General features: G+C 38.2%; 1 protein-coding gene across 3 annotated transcripts in view; it reads right to left on the reverse strand.

Moving 5' to 3' along the window:
• Window positions 1-20,840, reverse strand: part of TENM1 (teneurin transmembrane protein 1) — a 657,629-nt gene that overhangs the window by 135,316 nt on the left and 501,473 nt on the right. For all 3 annotated transcript variants that reach the window (XM_030934095.1, XM_030934096.1, XM_030934094.1), the window contains exon 19: window positions 5,370-5,513. In XM_030934095.1, the coding sequence (XP_030789955.1) occupies window positions 5,370-5,513 (144 nt within the window). The remainder of the gene's footprint in view (window positions 1-5,369; window positions 5,514-20,840) is intronic.

Here is a 20,840-nt window from a genome sequence, read left to right on the forward strand (position 1 = left end):
TCCCATTGAGTCTATCCCTTAAAATGTGTTGAAACCAGTTTCTTCTTCACTATTCCCACATTAGTTTAGTTTTTCTTAACTTCTTGGTCTCCTGGTCTCCATGCATACCCATTTCCAGATCTTCGTCCCCACTCCTGCCATAGAGATTATTTCAGTCTGTGGCTTAATACCTTTCAATAGCTCCATATCCCTTTAGGATAAAGGGCACATTCCTTATTGTTAAGACATACAAAGTCCTTCATGATTTGGCCCTTGACTACTTCTTCAGTCTCCCCTCTCATCATGCTTTCATCTATATCCTGAGATCTAGCCAGAACAAACTACTTATGGTTACTTTCACCTACTTCCATTCCTCTATGTTTTTGTCCATGCTATTATCTTTATCTTGAATGCCTTCCTCATCGTGTCTGCTTGGGGAAGTTCTGTTCATCCTTTAAAGCTCAGCTCAAGTTTTCCTCAATGCTCCATCAAGGCAGAGTCAGTTACTCCCTCCTCTGTGTGCCCATAGTTTGTTTTCCATAGCTCTGTTACAACATTTACCACATTGTGTGATACAGTTTTTATTACTTCTCTGTCTTTCTCATTAGAACATGAATGAGTTCCTTGAAGGCAGATCCTCTATCTTACTCCTTTCTATATTTTAGTGCCAATCCCTGTGGCCAAATCATTATAAGTGCTCAGTAAATGTTGAAAATAGGCTTTGAGTTTCTCATAGTTTCCTTGTCTAAATTCCAATGATTTTGCAAGCCTGCTGAGCCTGGGCAGAAAATCCAAGGAACAAGTACTGCTGTGCTAAATGGCTCAAGTCAGCCCAGAATGAGCCAGGGCAGGTGAAACATCCATGTTGTGGGAAGGCATGCCCATGTGTCAGACTGAAGTCACTGATAGCAAATGCACGAATGCAGTTATACAGTTAAACCTTATGTTTTTCTCCCTTTCCCCCCACTGTCTATCTCCTTGCATTGCCTTTTACTCTCCCTGAACATTTCCTGAAATGTCTCCTTATTTTTCTTCCAACTTTTGGTACCACAGTCCTACCATAGAAACTATTGATCACTCTGAGGTAGGAACATGGCTGGCAAAAATAAACAAGAGGGTAAAACATGCTACAATACCATGGTGGCAATATATGGTTGGAAAGAGCCTTCCAGCAAACAAAAATCCCATCCATCATATAGTATTTGGATTTCAAATTTAAGTATTTTTACTTTTCCTTCCAGGGCGATTTCTGGCTACTTTTGCAACATATGATTTGCAGGAACAGCTGTGAGTTTATGCCCTAACAAATTGGTCTTTTATTGCAGAACTGTGAGATTTCTTGAGGATCACTACTTTCTTATTATTTTATTAATAACTTTATTAGGTAGTAGAGACCTTTCTTAAGATTTAGAATAGTTAATTAAGTAAGATTAATAGGACTGAATTTCATTTCCCAAAAAACATTTAGTCGCAGTGTGGTCAGTATTGTAATTCAAATAAATGAGGAGGAGGTGAATGAGAACTGGAATGACAGTTGCACAACACCATTGAAGAGAAATCTCTTGATGATTGCTAACAGAATATTCTACAAACGAGACTATGATATGTTCTTTAATAAATGAGGAAACCACTGTTTAGCATGTCAGTATTTCAGCAATGCACTGTAGTGTATATCATTCAAAAATCTTTCCAATTATTGGCTTGGAAATACCAGATTTGCTATTAACATCTATTTTCACAGGTAGATCTCCACTTTTTTTATATCAATATAATGGTATAGTTAACAATTACCCTCAAAATGACATGTTATTACCAGGCTCCTGGCAATTTTAAAACTAAAGATGGCTATTCTAAACCATTCTTCTAAGCCTGCAATTCTAAAACTCCCCTTTACTATTAGAAAGCCCAACACTCCATCAAAGAAGAAGAATGATTAAAGGAAATAAAACATAAGGCAATGTACTTTCTGATTACATCTCAACAATTGATGTCTGGCTTTCATGCAAGGTACTAAAGTGCCCGTGTACTGAAATTACCATTCCTGTTTAAAGCTGAAGCAATCAAAACAAAAATAGGCAATCCCCTTTTGTATTGCCCTGGAAAAATAGATCATTTTGAAGGGTGTTTTTGTTGTTTCAAGAATCCGTTTAACCTTCCATTACACAGAACCAGGGCATACCATCTAGCAACCATGATTTAATACCAATTCTTTTGCAAAATGTTGCTTTGAAAATATTTTGTTTATGTTCCTAGAAATCTTGATCAATTACTGCTGCCTCCTTTCCAGTTTCTTCTGCCACACATGCTCATTTTGAAAAGGGAATCAAATGATCCTAGGACAATACACATTATTTATGTGAAGGCCAACTTCCTGCTAAGGATTGGGCGTCTTGTTTACAGTTAACGAAACCCCACTGAATGGGGCCTACTGCACATTTTATCTTCAAAGTTTTCCTTTTCTTTGCCAAAAAGCCAAGTCCACTGTATAATAAGGTAAGCACACTTTTAAACATACTAGTCATACCCTCTTGCTACTTTGTTCAGAACTTCTTTTGATACTTATAAATATGTCTGAAATAAAAAATCTCCTTGAAAGTCAGTGGGTGGTGCTTTATGCTGATTTCAAGGAAGAAACCATTTTTCAGATTTATGAGCAACAAAGAGACACAACACATATTTCTCTCAGTACTTGACTGAGTGGATATAAACACAAACTGGGAGGTATGCCAGTGTGATCAATGGATATTTACTTCTCCTCCCAGTAAAACCATTTGTCGGCAAACTACTGGCTTATTTTGGAGGATAAGTTAAAAGAAATTCTTTACCAATTTTGAGACAGATGACAATACCCAGTTAGTGCCCTAGATTGTTCTTTTTGATAATTTTAGACACTCAACTGGCAGGAAACCCTAGGGGATATGTTTGATAAAAGATATACCAAACAAATAGCTTAGTTCTGTAACAGATATGCACAACTTTCCTATAATTTTAAAGAACTGAGTTTTCTTAAAATGAATGAATATACCCTCTTTATAATCACTAAGAAGATGTACTTAAAAGGAATAATGTTGAAAACCACAAGTTTCTGGTGTTTTTATCTCAGTGAAAATCAGAACCATCTTTATATATCAGGTCTAATATTTGGGAAACAATTCTCCACAACCAATGGTTAATTGTCAGGTAATATAATTGCAGCAACGGAAATGACAAAAGGTCTGAAAACACTGCCCGCTAGAAACTACCCATTGCATAATGATTTTGGAGCCAAAGAAAACTGAGGAAAAGAACGGCAGCAGACATCCAGTCTAATTACAGGTGTCTTTTTAACTAGTGAGAGGAAACTGGGGGAAGATACATTCTTGTTTTTAATCTGCTATCTGTCTCTGATCAAAAAAGCAGGATGCCTAAAGAGTTACGTTTTTTCCAGAGAGAAGTAGAGTGGGGGAATTTGGAGAGACGTTACTCTTGCCTTAATCAGTCAGAAAAGACTGTCTGACCCGAGGGGGAAAGAGCATTGCTTTCTAAATTGGTCTTCCCAAAGCTGCTCCGTCACACTTATCATTCCTGCCTCTAAAACTGCCTTTGTGGGTGGGATTTAGACTTCGAAAACATCCCAAGAGAGGTTTTTGTGTCCAAGGTCAGGCTGAAAGGCAGCAGCAGAGCTGGCTTCAGATCTGTTTCCTGGCAAGTGTGATAAGTTCTTGGTTGGAAATACGCGTCTACAAATGAGATGATAAAATGAACAAATGTTCCTTTTTAAAAACCTATCCAAAGGAAGGCTTCTTTCTCAGAATAAATTTCTCAGAAAGGTAGAAACACAAAGCAGATTTAGTGGGGCTGTGAATGAGTACACACAATCTTTTGGAGGTGATAAAAATATTCTAAAACTGGGTTGTGGTGATGGTTGACAACTACAAATTTACTAAAGATCATTGAAGTGTACACTTATAATGGGTAAATTTTATGATGTATAAATTATACTTCAATAAAGCTGTTAAAAATTCTCAGAAATAACTTGATGCCTATTACCTAAAATCTAATTACTAGTGAATTAGGGGTGGAGATAACACATTTGTGGAAATCAGGGGGGGCCCAAAGCCAACTTTCTGAATGACTCCCTTCTGTTCTGAATGTTTCAAGTCTATGTGAAGCAAATGGTAAGAGGATACAAGACTGGGAGCACACAGCTGGGGGCTGGCTCGATTGAGGTCATTTCCCACTTTGTGTTTAATGTCAATGACAGGCATTTGAAAGAGACAATCCATACAAGCCAATAAAAGTGAGTGGAAAAGAAATGGCTGCTTAAAATGTCAAACTCTTTCAAATCAAAACAAAAAACCTAATAATTTAATAAGTGGCATCTGCCCTTTCATTTTTGTACTTTTAAAACTATGGCTTTCCTTTTGACAACAGAAAAAAAAGTTGACATTTTATATCTCATCCTGAATCTTTGCTCTTAAAAAAATAAACTGTTTGATATGGAATTCAGAATCTTCCTTGAAGGAGGGGAAAGAGGTATAATGGGGCATACAGCAATAGACTCATTCACCTTCAGAGTCCCACACTGGGACTGTAGTAGGCGGTCTCTTTCTATGGTTTTGAAGTAAATCTGGTTAGCTTTGCCATTCAAAATTTCTCAGCCTGTGGGGCTCGTTGACATAGCTGATTTGACTATGGTACAGATGAAGTGATATCATGGGTGTGATTATAAAATGGATCTCTTAGCTTTGGTCAGTTCATGGCCTTATTATAAGATCGCCTGGCCTTAGCCACCTGTTCCACAAAGTTAAGATGGATACAAGGATGGCTGGATGGAAGTGTGTAGGGGCCTCAACACATTCTGATCCCCAATTCTGGAAAAATAACCCAATGTACATGTCCTACTATAGCTTGTTCAGAATCTGTCTCTTTAGATGAAAAGGGATATGATTCCACAGTAGACGTTCAGAGGAAAGCTGTATGAAAACACCAGTGACGGGTTTCCCACTAAGATGCAACAGGAGGTGAAGGAACTTGGATGAAGGAGTTATAACCAGGGTAGCAAACTCTGTAGACAAACTGTGCTTTTGTCTGGGAAAAGCACAGACTCAGGGGCCACCTCTGCTCCCCTCTCCTGATTTATTTAACATTTAAATTGCAAACAAGGAGAACAGCAGGGAGAGTGGTCCACAGAAGGGATAGATTAAGATAAGAGTGTTCTGATTCTTACCACACTAACAGTAATTCAAAATAGAATTATTACATTTGAAAGGAAATGTACTAATGCAGTCATCTCTAAGTAGTATTCTTACAAGTAATTTTTATCTTGTACTTTCCAAATTTTCTGCAATGAATATGTATTATACAGCATTAGGAAAGTAGTATTAATAAAAATTTAAAAAGCTACTTACCACTTTGAGGATTCAAAATGTGATGCTTATTCAAAGACCAGCCTCCTAGGTTAGAAGCATCCATCTCAAAACCTTGTAAAACGACTGTCCTTTGCTCCCAGAGAATAAAGCCAGGGCATGTTTCATATTCATATCCCACAGATACTGCAGACAAAGAGTTAACAGCACATTAGAAAATTGTAAAATATTTGCTTCATGTTTATACTAGTTGACAATTCTGTGGATATTACATTGGCTACTAAATTCTGATTAGAGTTGAAATTTGACTGCAAATTTCTTTCACCTAGCACAGTACAACTTGCATCTAGCATAGCATTGGTCACTCAAAAGCGATCAGTGTATATTGGATAAATATAAGAAGGAGTGAGTAAATAAATGCTTTTATTAGGTCGGTACCATATGTTTATGGACATTAAGCTTTATTTTGGGCTTTTGGGTTGGAGGCTATGCTGTAAAACTGAAGAGAGTCGCTTTCTGCAGGATTAAGCTGTGGTAGTATAATTTCTCTCCACCTTTGTAGGAGAAGAGCAGGTAGGGCTAGTTTTTTACCACTATAGTGAAAAATGCACTCAGGAAGCTGCCTTTGGAGTACTAGTTCACTTATACAGCAAACAACTACATATGAAACTAATAAAAATGGATTTGCCTAATTTATGTTTTCCTGTGGTAACTGGCTTTTGGTTTGCTGAGAAGACCAAGTTTGCTTAGAGTGATGCAAGCGTAAATTCCACTTTGTGCACATTATGTTTTGGTTTCTGCATATAACTAACCAATGGGACATCACCCAACATTTGGCTTCAACTGCTATGCAGCACAGATGTTGTGCATTAAACTTGGAACCCTGGTATGCTACTGAAATGGGAAATGCAGAATGTGGTAGCTTGAGTGTCTTTGCTCTACTGAACTATGTATAGTTCAAGTATACCAAGTCCTAGCCATTTTCCCTCTTGGTAAACCTGCTTACCTGTTGGAACCCCAGATTTCTGATTCTTAAATTTACAATGCTTTCTATCCTCATAATGTTCTAAGCCTGAGAACACTGGCTCATTATACTGCATATCCTGAAGCAGCTTGCCTCCTCTCTGGCAGCTTAAAATAGCCCCTGTTGGTCTGTGGTCTGCCATTGCTTTCGAGTACCTGCCTCTACCTGACTCTTTAGATGCCCCTGAAGAGCTCAGTCCTTCCTTTGTTATTTGGTTATGAAAACTGGAAATGAAAATGGGTGCTTAAACAATGCCAAACCATAGGTCCAAAAGGGAAAAAATAAAGCCAACTAGTTTTGGTTTTTGGCATTAGGTGAAGGGAAAAGATGGTAATTTTAGTCAAACTGATTTGTGTGTGCATGTGCATGTGTGTGTGAGCACATTCACAGACAAGCCCAAAGTCCCTGTAATCACAAATACCCAACTCTCTGACTTTGTGGATCATTTGTGGCCAATTTTAAATTGCAGGCAGGCTTCTTTTTGTCCTCTACTCTACCAAAGCTTATAATAGGGAACAGGGCCATCTTCATGGGTATGACCCATGCTTAGGAGGGCTCCACACTTGGTTTAATGCTCTCCAGTCACTGTCTTGACATTTGTAATACTTTTTAAACAAGGGGCTCTGTATTTTCCTTTTCATTTCACTGGGCCCCACAAATTATGTAGCCATTCCTGGCAGGGATGCCCTTCTATCAGCCATCAGCTGGTAAAGACTCATGAAATGCAAACTCATTTTAATATTATCCTCAACCAAGCATTATTAGCAAAGGAGGCCAATGGACGGGGGGTGGGGGATGAAACTAATCATCTATGCCAATGCTGTTCTCTATTAACAGTGGAAATAGACTCTCAGAGGGGAAAGGAATCTCAAAGATAATCTAGTTCAAGTTACACTTATGGTACAAATCAATACTGTCTACAGTCTCCCTGATATCTCATACAGCCCTTCTACTTGCAAAAACAACTCTGGTAAAGTGCAAAGTGTTGGTTTTGGACCAAGAGTCAGAAAAGACTTCAACTCTCAGGTCTATCATTAACTAGCTGTGTGGGCTCAGGCAAGTTATTCTCTATCTCTGGAGTTGGGCTTTTCACTAGTAGCATACTGGGAGGGAGTGACTAGAATTGGTGGTTCTTAGATGCTTTTGGGTCAGGGAACACTTTGTTGTGAATCTAATTAAAGTTATGGACATTCTTCCTAAAAAAATGCATACGAATACAAAATTTTGTATATAACTCTAGGGAGTTCACTGACTTTCTGAAGTCCAAATAAAGATCTCAGATCAAAGACACTGTAGTAGACAATCCTTTTAATCCTTCTTTAGCACTAACACTCTAAATTGCATTCTTTCTAGATTACATTTGATAACTTCTGGCTGAAGATCAAACCCCAAAGCCAAATAGAACACTGAATCTTATGCTGGAAAAATCAGGTGGTTAGAGAGCACACTGAGGGCCATGTTGGTGTGTAGGATAACACAGCTTCTGCTTCCCCTGCCAACATTTAAAAGTCTTGATTAATAAATAATCACAATGACAATAATTACAAGTTCCCTTAAAGCCATCATCTCCTTCCCCACAGTGCTCCTGGCAATTACTGGATCTGCCTTCTGTACATTGTAAGTCTGGTGAGCTCTCCTAGAATCCCTCCTCCGGAAGGTGATTGCGCAGTTTTGCAAATAAGTAGTGTGCCCTGGTGACCTGTGATGGTGGTTTGGAGCCTGCTTTTTCTCTCTCAGTAACAGTTAAAGATCCTCCCAACTCTGCAGCAGGAAATGCTTACATAAAGCATCAATTAAGGAGTTCTCAGTGCAGTGGTAATGAGACATACGTATTCTTTTTACCTCCTCCTATCTGCTCTCTGAATTGCTCTCCAGTCCACAACAAAAAAGTGCATTGGCTGCAAACCTCACAATTATATTACTTTTTTTCCCCAGTCACAGCAAATAGCAACAAGGCAACCACTTACTAAGTTCCCTCTAATTTTTATTAGATTTACTTTCCCCCAAGAAAGCTCTATGAGCTAATGAAGTTATAATTTATATTTAAGACTTGTCCAAAATTTCCAGCTGACTTTAATGAGAATAGCTGTGTGTCGGGGTATTTTCATATGTGGTTCCTTGCTCAGGGTAACAAGGCAAAGTTTCTTTCTGACAGCAGCCCACTTTAACATAATCCTGGAACCTGCAATCAGCTTATGAGAAGGCAAATGTTTCACCCCATGGAGCTTCTCTCCCAGCTCACAAGAACTAGCAAATACAATAGCAACTAATCCTAGACTTTCTGTCATGGAAGCAGACTATAATGTACTAAATGCTTACTTTTTTCATATAATTAAATATAGGGAAAAAAGGCTATACTGGAGCTGGCACTGAAAATGCTGTCTTGACACCATGCTCTGCCTGACACTATGACAGCTGAGCCTCAGCTAAATAAGCACAGTGGACCACTACCATTTCCTAGGCAGCTTGTTGTCTATCATGTCTGATCATCAACATAGCATGGTACAGGGCACAGATTCAGTCTCTAGCACTCTGGAGTAGGGACTAGGGAGAAGAGTGTAATAGAAAGGAAAAAGAAAATTCATCAACATCTCAGAGAAGCTGTAGAAAGTAGACTAGACTCGCAGTGAGCAGGAATAAGTGGATAAGGGGTCCTGGACGACACTTCCCAGGGGTTAGCATAATGGGTTCGTACTGGTGTGCATATATTGAGAAGGCAGAGAGTGAGTAATTATTACGGAATAATACTTTCTCTGAGCCATGTGATCACCTCCCTTGTGACTCTTCTAATTCCATATGGATTTCTGCCTTCCTGTATTCTCTCCTCCACCTCCACACAGAGATATTAACGGAATGTTTAATAACCAAGAGTCACTAATTGTCAAGATAGTCTTGTTACTTTTGCAGAGGATTCTATCCTCTGGTCACAGGACTGCACCTCTGACTTTACCGTTAGTCATCTTGCAAATATTACACTGGCTTGTAAAGAAGACTGAGTAAAAAATTGTAGCTTGCTCCTCCAAAGCCATTTGACATTGGAAAAATGACTGAATGTTCATTCTGCTTATCAGAGCAGCAGCATTTGTATGACATGGCGATGGCAAGAAGGCTGAGGGTCACCGCGTCTCTGATAACCTAGTTTAGTTACTGTGACATTCATCTATAAGGGCTAGGATAGGAGACTGACATTAGGTAGCCAAGGTAAAGGTGCCATGCAGTGAAGCTGATGTGTGAAATATGACAAGATTAAGCAGATGACTTTCAACAGCTTCAGGCTAAGGCTTCAGAATTTATAATGGTTGCATTTATGATGGCAATATATAATTAAAAGTAGTCTGATAGTCAATGTGAGAAATTTACATGTTACCTTCATGAACTCAGGGAACATCTAAAAATAATTTCATGATATTTAAAAGGTACTTAATGACAAGATTAAAAACTTCTTCTCCAAAAGGAATTATTGAATATAATAATAAATATTTTCTATTCTTTTAAAATACAAGATAAATGCAAAAACAAAAACAACAACAAAAGACAAAAAACCTAAAGAACCAAATGAAGGCCATGGCAACAATAGACCAATATACTATGTAGACAAAATGCTATCTATTTAAAACAAGTACCTGCTCTCAGAGATTCTTCTATCTTTCCCTATTCTCTAGTGATTTATCGTAGGATAAGATTAGCCCAGAGGCTCCTCAATTTGACACACTGCCCAGTGGCCTGAAATGCTTTGTTTATCTATTATTTCTAGCTTACTAAGAGTGTCAGAATCAGGTGTTGAATTTTCATCAAGTGTTTTTTTGGCACTTACAGACATATTCACATAGTTTTCCCCTTTAATCTGTTAAGACAGTGAATTATAGCAATAGATTTCCCAATGTTGAACCATTTTTCTTGCCCTAAAATAAACTTTACCCGGACATGATGTATTATCCTTTCAGTGAATCACTGGATTTGGTTTGGCAATCCCTTACTTAAGAACTTTACCCTACCTATTTACAAAAATAAGGGTTAAACATGATAGTGTTAGAGTGAGGTAGTTGAATGAAGAGAAAGTACAGGTAGGAAATTAAAATAATCCAGGAGTGAGATAGCTATGCAACACTTTTGCCAAGAGGTTACATACAGTAAAACCTAATATTATGAGATTTTTTAATTTTCTGGCTGCTTTGTCCAAGTCTAGCTGTATAAAAGCCAACATGGATAACCTATATTGCCACCAAAGGCAGAGTGATACACTGGCTCATGTAAAACATTTGTGAGTGCCTTTGTGTACTTGGGCACTGCTCTCCTCTCTCTGGGCAGACCCACTTTTCCATTACATAGGCAAGGCTAAGGGATCACCCTGATCCTCTATCGGTATTCGTTTCTTTGTTCGGTCATTCAACAAATATGCAATATTTCATGGGTACCTCTTGTTGACAGGCAGTTTGTGGGGCACTGGGGATATGAGGTTGAACAAGACAGCATCCCTCCCCCCAGCGGAGGTTATATTCTAGTGAGAAGAACAAATATAAAAGTAAAACAAATACACACACACACACACACACATTGTAATAAAGGTTATGATGGGAAAATGCTGAGCATTATGAGAGAGCGTAACCAGGAAATTTGTGTTGAACTGTGGAGGCAAGGAAAAGCCTCTTTACCAAGAAGGGGTTTACCTTTATAGGGAAGGGCATTCTAGGCAGACAGAGTGGCATGTGTGGAAGGCCTTGAGACTTGGTAGCTTTGAGAAATTTAAAGAAGGTCAGGGTGGCTAGAGAGTCAGTTTCTCTCCAGTGCATCAAAAACAAGTGAAGAACAACTACCCTCCCTGTCCCTATCCAGTAAAAAATTGTAAGATTACTATCCCCTAGCAGTATGTAGGCATATTTTGGGGGGAGGAAGGGGTTTTGGAAATAGACTCACCTTGAAAATGGACTGGCTATCCTTTGAAACAATGTGATTGATTAAAAGGGATTCAATATTGTGATGGAAAGTGAGGTGCTGTTATTCAATGACGCAGCAAACCTTCACCAAGCTGCTCTATGTGCCAGGCAGGTGATCTGTGAAGCACTGGAGATATACTGAATATTATACAGGGCAGGATAATTTTTCATGTGAGAGAAGCCACACCTTGAAGGATTACCTACTTTCTGGAATTTTTTCATTTTTTAATTTTTTAGACAGAGTTTCACTCTTGTTGCCCAGGCTGGAGTGCAGTGGTGTGATGACAGCTCATTGTAACCTCCGCCTCCCAGGCTCAAGCGATTCTCCTGCCTCAGTCTCCTGAGTAGCTGGGATTACAGGCATGCACCACTACTCCCGGCTATTTTTTTTTTTATTATTATTGTTAGTAAAGACGGGGTTTCACCATGTTGGCCAGGCTGGTCTTGAACTCCTGACCTTAGGTCATCTACCTGCCTTGGCCTCTCAGAGTGCTGGGATTACAGGCATGAGCCACTGCGCCCAGCCTACTTTCTGGAATTTTTATCAACGGTCTCCCTAATAATTACCACAAAATAATATGCCTTGCATTTGTATAATACATAACAATTAAATATGTTTTTGTGCATATGACCTAATTTGAAGACTCAAAAACTCATGAGGAAACTACATTTACTCCAGTTTGATAGATATCATAGAGACTCAAAGAAATGAAGTTATTAAGTCCAAGGTTGCATGGCTAGTAAATGGCAGAGCCAGAGCTCAAACCCAGCAACTCACAGGCAAATGTTTTCATCTACTATGCTAGATAACAGCTATTAAGGGTGAAGACCCACAATTCAGTAGTGCTAAAGAAATAACTTTTTATTTGTTCAGAATTTAAGGGACAAGGACTGGAAGCTAGGGATAACCTTGAAGTAGAAGTGCCATGTAACCCAAATGGCCAAAAATGGTGCTTGGTTATGTTGTTTTCTTGATGTAATTATTAACAGTATCTCCTTTTACTCTCAAAAGGATCTGGTTTGAATGATAAATTATGTGGTCACCCAATGTTGAAAGGATACCTCTGTAGTCCTCTCTGATATGGGTTGATAGAGGGGACCAGAAGTCAAGAACAGTCATAAATGCTGATCTGGAAAATAAGTCACATGGTTTGATAAGTCATTTAATTTTTCTGTTTCTGGGCTTATCATCTTACCAATGGCTTTCAAACTTTCAGGTCTGAAAGTCATGATAAGAAACACAATTTGTTAATTGTGACTCAGCATCCACATGGGGAGATACACACACACACACACACACACACACACACACACACACACACAGACACACACTTGAAACAAAATTTTCCAAGACAATACTGTCTTTGCAGCATCACATTCTGGTATGTTCTATTTAATTCTGCTCACTTCGGTTCTATTATATTCCATCACATTCTATTCAATTTTTCAAAACAAAAGTGCTGATTGACTCACCAAATAGATTTCACAATCTACTAATGGGCGTGACCAGCAGTTTGAAATGGGCACAAGACCACTTGCTTATGAAAGTATTAGTGAAGGCCATTTGAAAACCTTGGTAGGAACTCTCACTTTTGGAAATCCTATCTTATATCTTATAAGACATATTAAAATGTATACAACTCATATCCTACATTAAACATATTTCATATGTAAGGATGAAAATTGAGTTGTAGTTCACAAGCTGACATGATGCTCCATTTTTCAGACACTTATTTAAACATTTATTAATGTTGATTTTCACATTTCCTTTTCATCTTCTGGTGACAATAAACTTATTTTTTAGGTAGCAAACATTTTGTAGGTCCTTGAAAAACTCATATCCTTGGCACTGTGCCTATAAAGTTGAATGGATAAAACAGCCCTGCTCTCAGTTAACGATTATGAATTCATGAGTGGGGAGAAATGATGAAAGATTATTATATCTGTTAGCTTCTCTGACAGAAAACCACTGGGGCGTTGAACTGGGTACCCAGTAAGGTGGGTTGGTTACTTTAGTGAGGAGAGGCAGCATTGAAAGGCATACAGAACTCAGGACTGGGAGACCCGAGTTTGAATCCCTGCTCTGTACAGGACTCTAGGCCAGTTACTTTTCTTTCTGACCCTCCCCTCTGCAACATGAAGATCATACTAATTCTGCCATGCCTACCAGGCAGGAATGTTATAAGGATTAAAATGAGATAATGTATGTGAAAGTAGTTTGCAAATTGTAAAGCACTACCCATTTGTTATTAAAATATTCAGTGGATGCTATTTTTGTGGCTGCCCAACCTGCTTAGGTTTTACTGAAGGGAAATTTATGAACGCTAAAGCATCGTTCTCAGGAATGTTTTGTGTGCACAAAGCAACCATAGCTTAGCACCTATTACTATTAATGTTCCCCTGTTTCTCTCTAACACAATTTAGACAGACTCCTATGTGTCGTGAACCTTTAGGAAGTGTAGTTCTCCCAGAAACACCATTCTTTGTTGCCAAACTACTGTACTAAATAATTATGCAATTGTTGTTGCCAATAACCTTGAAGAAAAATAGAACTGTTTATGGCAGAGCTACTAACAGTGGATGGCTGATTTCCTGAACTTCCAGGACTCCAAACTGCTGCAATATAATTTAATTAAAATAAAGACGAGGCAGAATACATTATTACATATTGATAATGTATGCAGACACAGGCGGACATCGGGAATTATTGTGACAAAATTCACATAATGGATGCAGATCAGAGCCCCTGAACAAGCCAGTTTGTCAAATTAAATAAGCCATCTCTAGAATTTTAACAGCCCTGTGAACTTAACAGTAATGATTTTTTTTTTTACATTGTTTTGCAAGCAGCAGAGTTGGGAAAGAAACTAAATAAAATACAATGATTTCCAGACATCGTACTTTATTTAGAATCAAAGAATAAAGCACTAAGTCCAAATTATTTAAAACGCTCACATGGAGTTTTTAGCAGGGGAGGCTTGTCTGTGTATCAGACAACAAAATCTTTAAGCCGGATGAACTAGTGATTGTGGCTTTTGTACTGGAACCCTGGGGATGATTTTACTCTTCTTCTACTTGATCAATATTGTACTTGGATTAATCAATCTTATCAGTTACCATTGATACTTCTCCAAGGAAGGAGTTCATACAACCCCTGTTTTTAATTTACTCACTCTGGTATTATCCCTTCAGTTGCAAAGTCTGTTTCCTTACAAAAAATGGTGGTATATCCTAGGATCTCAAGCACTTCTTTTCTCATTTTCACTGTACCTCAACACTCTATTCTTCTCCTGTGATATTCGAGCCCTTAGAGATTACACCAATTCCCAACAGCCGAGCTACATGGAAAACAAGAGTCCCACATTTCAAATTAATTTAGATATTCACCATCACTTTAAATTCAGCTTGTTTAAACCTGAACCCTTCTTTCTCCATCACCCAGAAGTGAGTGGACCAGAGATTCATATTTAACTGGCATGGGAGGAAAAAGAGTGGGAGACCTTTCTAGTTACAGTTTTAACCAAAATCCTTGCTCTAACTGGACTGCATGAATGCCGATCATATCTTATATTAGTTTCCAATCTCTGCTGTAACAAATTGCCAAACACTTAAAAACTTCAAACAAGAAAAATTTCTCATCTTGCAGTTATGGAGGTCAGAATTCTCAAATGGGTCTCACTGAGCAAAAATCAAGGTGTCAGTAGGGCTGAGTTCCTTTCCAGAGGCTCTAAGAGAAAATCCATTTCTTTGCCTTTTCCAGCTTCTAGTAGCTGCTTACATGCCTTAGTTTGTGGCTCTCTTCCCTCATCTTCAAAGCCAGCAATGTTGCATCTCTCTGTGCCTTTCTTCCATAGTTATATCCTCATGTAACTCTGACCTCCCCTTCCACTCCCTTCTCTACTTGTAAGGACCCTTACGACAAATTGAGCCTATCCAGATAGACCAGGATAATCTCTAATCTCAAATCAGAAGTTAACAATCTTAATTTCATCTGTAAGCTTAATTCTCTTTTGGCATGCAACATAACATATTCATAGTTTCCAAGGATGGACATCTTTGTGGGGGTGGCTATTATTCTGCCTACCAAATAGTTATACTAGTATTTCTGAATTTGAAGCAAATCTGAAAAGTGTCAGATACAGCACTGTTGCTGGTGCAAAATTGAGTCTATTTCTTCCCATATCAGTTAAGTGATTATAAAATATCACCAGGAGTACAAATAGACATTTCCATTTCCTTCTTTGTTTATTTAGATTTAATCATAAATATTAAGGTATCAGCTCAATGGTTGCATATTTGATCCTATTTGTTTCCATTCATTTATTATCTGAACTATTTATCATCTACTGTGTTCTTACAGAGCTCACAATCCATCTTCAGAGTAGTAGATTCTCCAACTTCATTCTACCAACTGTTCAGAAATTTTACCATTGTCAGAAAATGGATCTCTTGAAAACATTATGCCATGAAAAACAAGCCAGACACAAAAGACCATATATTGTATGATTCCATGTGTTTCAAATATCCAGAACAGATAAATCCATATAGACAAAATGGAGATGAGCAGATTCTAGGACTTGGGGGAGGGAGGAGTGGGGAGTGACTGCTAATGTGTATGGGGCTACTTCGTGGAGTGATGATGAAAATGTTCTGGAATTAGATATTGGTGGTAGTTGTATAACCTTGCGAAAATACTAAAAACCAATGAATTGTACACTTTAAGTGAGTGAACTTTATGGTCTATGAATTATACCTCAATAAGCCTGTTATTTAAAAAAAATGAAGTTGAGCTGCATTTATGTGAACCCTAGCGAGAAATGACCACTAGATGCTGTACTGGTCAGTTTTTCATGAGAGGACTGGGTAAATTTCTAAGTGTCATGATTTTAGAAAAAAAGCAAAAAACAAAAACAAAAACAACCCCTCAAAACCTAGCTGGGGTCTAAGGATGATCATAAAGAATTAGAAAATATGAAAAACTATTTAAAAGATCAACAAATATAGGTGTTGGTGTTTTGAAAAATTAGTAAGATAGATAGGCCACTAATTAGATTAATAAAGAAGAAAAGAGAGAAGGTCCAAATAAACAAAACTAGAAAAAACAAAGGGGATATTACCACTGACTCCACAGAAATGTAAATAACCATCAGAAAATACTATGAACACCTAGGAAGAGATTAATAAATTCATGGACACATACACTCTCCCAAGATTGAACCAGGAAGAAATTGATTCCCTGAACAGACCAATAATGAGCTCTGAAATGGAATCAGTAATAAATAGCCTACCAATCAACCAACCAACCAACAAAAAAACCCAGGACCAGGTGGATTCACAGCGAAATTCTAGCAGATGTACAAAGAGCAGCTGGTACCATTCCCACCAGAATTATTCCAAAAAATTGAGGAGGGACTCCTCCCCCCCAACTCATTCTATGAGGCCAGCATCATCCTGATACCAAAACCTGGCAGAGACACAACAGAAAAGAAAACTTCAGGTCAATATCCCTGATGAATGTTGATGCAAAAATCCTTAAAAAAAAAAATACTTGCAAACTGAATCCAGCAGCACTTCAAAAAGCTAATCCACTATGATCAAGTATACTTCATCCCTGGGATGTAAAGTTGGTTGAACATACTCAAATTAATAAATGTGATTCATTACATAAATGGAACTAGAGAAAAAAACCACTTGATTATCTCAATAGATGCATAAACAGCTTTGATAAAATTCAACATGCATTCATGTTAAAAACTCTCTATTATAAACTAGATATTGAAGGAACATAGCTCAAAATAGTAAGAGCCGTCTACGACAAACCTATAGCCAACATCTTACTGAATGGGCAAAACCTGGAAGCATTCCTCTTGAAAACTGGCACAAAAAAAGGATGCCCTCTCTCATCAGTCCTATTCAACATGGCATTGGAAGTCCTGGCCAGAGGAATACAGCAAGAAAAAGAAATAAAGGGCATCCAAATAGGAAGACAGGAAGTCAAACTATCCTGTTAGCAAATAACATGATTCTATATCTAGAAATCCCCATAGATTTGGCCCCAAAGCTCCTTTAGCTGATAACTTCAGCAAAATTTCAGGATACAAAATCAATGTACAAAAATCACTAGCATTCCCATATACCAATAACAGCCAAGCTGAGAGCCAAATCAGGAACACACTTCCATTCACAATACTCACAAGAAGAATAAAATACCTAGGAATACAGTTAACCAGGGAGGTGAAAAATCTCTCAAAGAGAAGTACAAAACACTGCTCAGATAAATCTGAGATAACATAAACAAACAGAAAAACATTCTATGCTATGGATAAGAAGCATCAATATCGTAAAAATGACCATACCACCGAAAGCAATTTACAGATTCAATGCTATTTTCATCAAACTACCAATGACATTCTTCACAAAATTAGAAAAAATATACTCTAAAATTCATATGGAACCACAAAAAAAGCCTAAATAGCCAAGGCAATCCTAAACAAAAAGAAAAAAAGCTGGAGGCCTCACATTACTCAACTTCAAACTATATTACAATGTTACAGTGACTAAAACAGCATGGTACTGGTATAAAAACAGACACACAGACCAATGGAACAGAATAGAGAGCCCAGAAATAAGGTCACACATCTACAACCACCTGATCTTCAACAAAGCTGACAAAAACAAGCAATGGGGAAAGGACTCCCTATTCAAAAAACAGTGCTGCAATAACTGGCTAGCCATATACAGAAGATTGAAACTGGACCCCTTACTTACACCAGATACACAAATCAACTCAAGATGGATTAAAGACTTAGGTGTAAAACCCAAAACTATAAAAACCCTGGAAGACAATTGAGGTAATACCATTTTGGACATAGCAACAGACAAAGATTTCATGAGGAAGACACCAAAAGCAATCACAACAAAAGCAAAAATTGACAAACGGGATCTAATAAAATTTAAGAGCTTATGCACAGCAAAAGAAACTATCAACAGAGTAAACAGATAACCTAAAGAATAGGAGAAAATATTTGCAAACTATGCATCTGACAAATGTCTAATATCCAGCATCTATAAGGAACTTAAACAAATTAATAAGAAAAAAATTAACAACCCTATTAAAAAGTAGGCAAAGGGCACGAACAGATGCTTTTCAAAAGAAGACATATATGTGGCCAATAGCATGTTAAAAAAACTCAATATCACCCATTATTAGAGAAATGCAAATTTTAAAAAAGTCAAAAAATAATAGATGCTGGTGAGGTTGTAGAGAAAAGGGAACAATTAAACACTGTTGGTGGGAGCATAAATTAGTTCAGCCATTGTGGAAAGCAGTGTGTCAATTCCTGAAAGACCTAAAAACAGAATTGCCATTCGACCCAGAAATCCCATTCTTTGGATAGGAATATAAACCATTCTACCATAAAGACACATGCACACAAATGTTCATTGCAGCACTATTCACAATAGCAAAGATGTGGAATCACCCTAAATACCCATCAATGACAGATTGGATAAAAAAGATGTGGTACTTATATACCATGGAATACTGTACAGCTATAAAAAAGAATGACATCGTGTCTTTCGCGGAAACATGGATGGAGCTGGAGGTTATTATCCTTAGCAAACTAACACAGAAACAGAAAACCAAATACCGCATATTCTCTCTTATAAGTGGGAGCTAAATGATGATAACTCATGGACACAAAGAGGGGAACAACAGACACTGGGGCCTATTTAAGGGTGGAGGCTGGGAGGAGGGAAAGGAGCAGAAAAAATAACTAGTGGGTACTAGGCTTAGTAAATGGGTGCCAAAACAATCTGTACCACAAACCCTGTGACACGAATTTACCTATATAACAAGCCTACACACATACCCATGAACCTAAAATAAAAGTTTAAAAATTAATTAATTAAAATAATTAGAAAATAAGGACCTATAGAGAAAAATTAGAGGAATTTTGGATTATCCGCCTAGTGAAGGAAATGCTGTAGGATAATATCATGGAGAACAGAATTAGAGACTTTGAGTATGATTCGGTGAGGGTCTCAGCAAGAATAAGATGTCGCACTTGTAAATGTTCACTGCAGAGAGTTTGAATTAAGGCATGGGCAGAGTTAAGAGAATTATCAAGGAAGGGAGAGCCACCTAAGCACTGGCATAACTGGTAAACTTTCTGGGCTTGTAGGGGGAAGAGGAGGGAGTGATGATACAGAAGGCAAGATAGAGCATGGGGATTTGGAGGAGGCGCTACTAGACAGGAGCTACTATTGTCTAATGTAGTCTGCAGTAAAGCAGGAAGAGGGATAAATACCCTGACCTTGTTCTTGTTCTACAGTCTCCAGATGGTGCCACTCATTGAGCAAATCAAGTGGGAAGTTAAAGAGCAAGGCGTTCAGGGAATGCAGTCCATGGAAACCAGCCTCTCAGAGCACAGAGAAAGACAGAAAAGAGATTATGTGTGTATGTTTGTGGGGGGCGGAGGGGTGGGGTGGGCAGGGAGGGGAAATGGAGAGTAAGTAGCACAAAGTGCCTGCCTGTTACACTCACAACACCATTCTTAGAGAAGCTGAGGCAACAAATACCTGCATAGACGCCATGCTTTATACTATGTGATCACAGGACCCTGGCCACAACAAAACTGAAAAAAAGCAATACCAGCAACTGACATTTGTTGAATGCTTACGATGTGCCAAGCACTTTATGCTACTCACCTCATTTAATCATCATATCATAACAAACCTATGAGTAACATAATCTTTATGATAATCACTTTATAGATGGAGAAACTGTGGCATTTGGAGATTAAGTAATTTATCCAATGTCACATAGCTCGTAAGTAGAGAAGGAATGATCTGAACCCAGGGTAAGAGGCTGGCTCCAGAGTTGTTCTCATAACCACTACACTAATAGAATAGGGATTAAGCAGGACTGTAGGCTGGTCAGCAACTTTCATGGTAGCCTAATGCTAAAGTTCTGCCTTACAAGGGTGTCCTGGACTGCACAGTAAATGGCTGACACAACACAATATTTTCTCTAAGAGGAACCTGAATGCAAGATACACTGCAAGTTAGCAGACCACATAGAATGTGAAGAGCTGAGAGAGAGAAGGAGGGTAGTTAGTATGGCAGGAGGAGAGATGAAGTCAGTCTTAAGTATGGCTGAGTCACCACTGTGGGAAGCAGTGGACTTGGAAAAAACTTGAACTGGTTTTGAGTTGATGGAGCAGATGCTGACCTTCTAGAAATGCAATGCATCCTGAACAAGGCTGTAAGTTTGAGGCCTGCTTGTGAGGCTACTGATGGTATTTCTTGTACTTTCTTGTTTTCTTGTGTGTCTTTACAATAATTTCCCATTTACTGAGGAAATATGAACCTGTCCATATTCCTTGCTTTCCAGTAAAGTCCAACACAAATGAGTTAATTATTTAAATATATGAGGGTCTCTTGGGCAGAGAAGAGTCATCAGTCTCTCTCTCCCTCTCTCTCTCTCTCTCTCTCTCACTCTCTCTCCCTCTGGGAAGAGAAAATTGACATACTATGGTCTAAGAAATATAGTTC

This window comes from Rhinopithecus roxellana, chromosome 7 (assembly GCF_007565055.1).
Source record: "Rhinopithecus roxellana isolate Shanxi Qingling chromosome 7, ASM756505v1, whole genome shotgun sequence".
In the NCBI taxonomy this organism is placed as follows: domain Eukaryota; kingdom Metazoa; phylum Chordata; class Mammalia; order Primates; family Cercopithecidae; genus Rhinopithecus; species Rhinopithecus roxellana.